The sequence below is a fragment of the Engraulis encrasicolus genome, chromosome 23 (genome assembly GCF_034702125.1).
Source record: "Engraulis encrasicolus isolate BLACKSEA-1 chromosome 23, IST_EnEncr_1.0, whole genome shotgun sequence".
Taxonomy (NCBI): Eukaryota; Metazoa; Chordata; class Actinopteri; order Clupeiformes; family Engraulidae; genus Engraulis; species Engraulis encrasicolus.
This window is the reverse complement of record NC_085879.1, coordinates 48,263,760-48,266,510: the sequence shown is the minus strand read 5'-3', so window position 1 is coordinate 48,266,510 and position 2,751 is coordinate 48,263,760. Positions and strand designations below refer to the sequence as shown.

Here is a 2,751-nt window from a genome sequence, read left to right as displayed (position 1 = left end):
TTAAACCTGTCGAAGTTAACTTGTAACAAGGGCTAAACTTACTAATAGCATGCCTGCAGGTATAGCTTGATTTACGTTCAGGTGAACTTGGAGTCACACTGAAGCCCACCAAGGGTACGTGTACCACTAGGGGTACGCAAGCACACTGCAGGGGGTACTTGGGAAAAATGAAAAAATGTATGGAGCATAATCACATTGGGATATAGAGTGAGGGAGTACTCATGGTATGACAAAAAAGGCTTAGGGGGTACGTAAGACAAAAAAAGGTTGGGAAACACTGCTGTAGCCTACCATTTCTGGATATAATCTAATTTTACACCTCTTTTTCAGAGGTTTTACCTTCTGTTTTGTATCTGAACCACTGTCTTGGAATACCCCCAGTAATGCCTCAAATACCACGCCATGTGTATATCCACAGCAATGAATCGAACCTCAACCTCATCTGATGAGGGCTTATGATTGGGTGAACCAAACCTACAGCTCCAGGCCTTTTTATTAGAATACCATGAAAAAGTTGATTTATTTCCATAATTCAATCAATAATGTTAAACTGTCATGGATTGTAGATTCATGGCCCAGTTTTTTAACTATTCCAATCATTAAATTGTTTATTTTTACACATTTTGGTCTTCCAGCTCAAAAAAAACATGAATTGGGGAATTCACATCATTAGAATATTGTAATAAAATCACGATTTTCTTCATCAAAATTTGTTTCACATCAGTGCACATCAAATCAGTTGAACTTTGGTACTTTCTACACAACATGCAATGTTCAATACTTGGTTAGGACTCTCTCTGTCTTAATATTATTAATAATAACGGCCATGATGCGTTTAACATTGAAGTCAATGGCAGAAACAGTGCATAGGAGTAATGGAAGCCCAGATATCCTTGATGCTTTGCCGTCAGCTGTTTTTGTATAGCTGACCTGGTGTCCCACACTTCCCTCTTCAATATACCCGAAGATTTCCATGCCATGTTTTGGTGTTAACTCACCAGTTTAATTCTAACTCAACAGAAATTAAACCCCATTCATTTTCAATGGGGATTCATTTCTGGTTATTTAGAATTAAACTGGTGAGTTAGCGCCAAAACGTGGCATGGAAATCTACAGGGTATATTGAAGAGTGAAGTGTGGGGTACCAGGTCAACAAACAAGAACAGCTGACAGCAAAGCATCAAGGATATCTGGGCTTCCATAACTGCCATGCACTGTTTTTCCATTGACTTCAATGTTAAACGCATCATGGCCATTATGAAGACAGAGAATGTCCTAACCAAGTATTGACCATTGCATGTTATGTAGAAAGTACCAAATTTCAACTGATATAATGTGACCCGAATTTTGATGAAGAAAAATTTGATTTTATAACAATATTCTAATAATGCGAATTCCCCAATTCATGGGTTTTTTGAGCTGGAAGGCCAACGTATATAAAAAGAAAAAAAAATAATGATTGGAATAGTTAAAAAACTGGGCCATGAATCTACAATCCATGACAGTTTAACATTATTGATGGAATTATGGAAATAAATCAACTTTTTCATGGTATTCTAATAAAAAGGCCTGGAGCTGTATATGGTTATGCCTGATTGGCAGTGTGTGGTTGACAAACAGGTGGGCACTTTCCCAGTCCTGGATACACTATGGCTTGTTCTGGTACTAAGCTGTAGGCGTTGTCAAAGGCATCGCTAGAATGTGTGCCTGTATCTCTGCATGTGGCTGTGATTTCAGTCGCAAGCGATTGTGCTTTACCAAATGCGCCATTACTGTATGTGGGTGTGGGTGTGGATGCGACCTCAGGCGCGAGCATTCCTGACCGGATTGCGTGTGCTCCGCCTGCGGTTATTATTATTGTTTCCCCTGCCGTTCCCCGAAGCCCCTCCTCCCCTCTGCCTCCTGTTGCTGCGCGGCTGCCCGTTTCCGTTCCTGCCCGACGTCATCACCACGGACGACGACCCTTGACCCCCCTGGCCCCCTGCCTGGGCGTTCTGCAGCTGCTGGAAGACGGAGGTGCGCGTGACCTCCTTGTCGCCGCAGGTGAAGGTCAGCGCTACGCCCTCGTTGCTCTTCATGACGCGCGACGTGCCGTCGGAGGTGCCGTCGAAGCAGCGGCCCAGCGCGATCTCCTTGGCGGTGCGCGGGTCCTGGTCCGTCACCGTGTAGATGCCGTAGTTGTGGCCCAGCGGATCCAGCGGCGCCAGCATGGTGAACTCGTTGGTGTCGTTGTTGACGGCCAGCGGCAGGTGGTTCACCAGGTACTCCTGTTGGAACACAGGGGAAAATGGGCTCATTTATTACATTACATTACATTACACTTACACTCCTGTTGGAACACAGGTGACATTGTGCTAATTTTTACATTACATTATACTTAGCTGACTCTTTTAGCTCCCATTACAGTTATTTTAAGTTAAAGGGACACTGAGCAGGAAATGGTCAAAAAAGGTAGGCCTACTGCAACTATGCCGCTCATTGAAACTGGGCTGCCTATTGACAAATTTGATCTTTACATGAAAGTTTATTAAGTAAAAAACAAATATTTTCTAGTATGGTCCAAGTACAGTAATTTTTGCTGCTAAAAATGGCTATTTTTGGAAATTCAAAATGGCAGACCATGGAGAAGATCATGTATGAAAACTGCAAATTTTCCGGTCATAATGAATACTTAGAATTTGATGGTGGTGGTAAGTATTCATGAAAAAGGTAACATTAGTGAATGGGCAGCATGCATTCTGGAAATAAACA

General features: G+C 42.5%; 1 protein-coding gene across 1 annotated transcript in view; it reads right to left on the bottom strand.

Moving 5' to 3' along the window:
• Window positions 1–1,586: 1,586 nt before the first annotated feature.
• The window catches only part of cilp (cartilage intermediate layer protein, nucleotide pyrophosphohydrolase), a 92,437-nt gene continuing 91,272 nt past the window's right edge, over window positions 1,587–2,751 (bottom strand). The window contains exon 22 of the mRNA XM_063189507.1: window positions 1,587–2,267. Within this exon, the coding sequence (XP_063045577.1) occupies window positions 1,803–2,267 (465 nt within the window). The 3' untranslated portion in view covers window positions 1,587–1,802. The remainder of the gene's footprint in view (window positions 2,268–2,751) is intronic.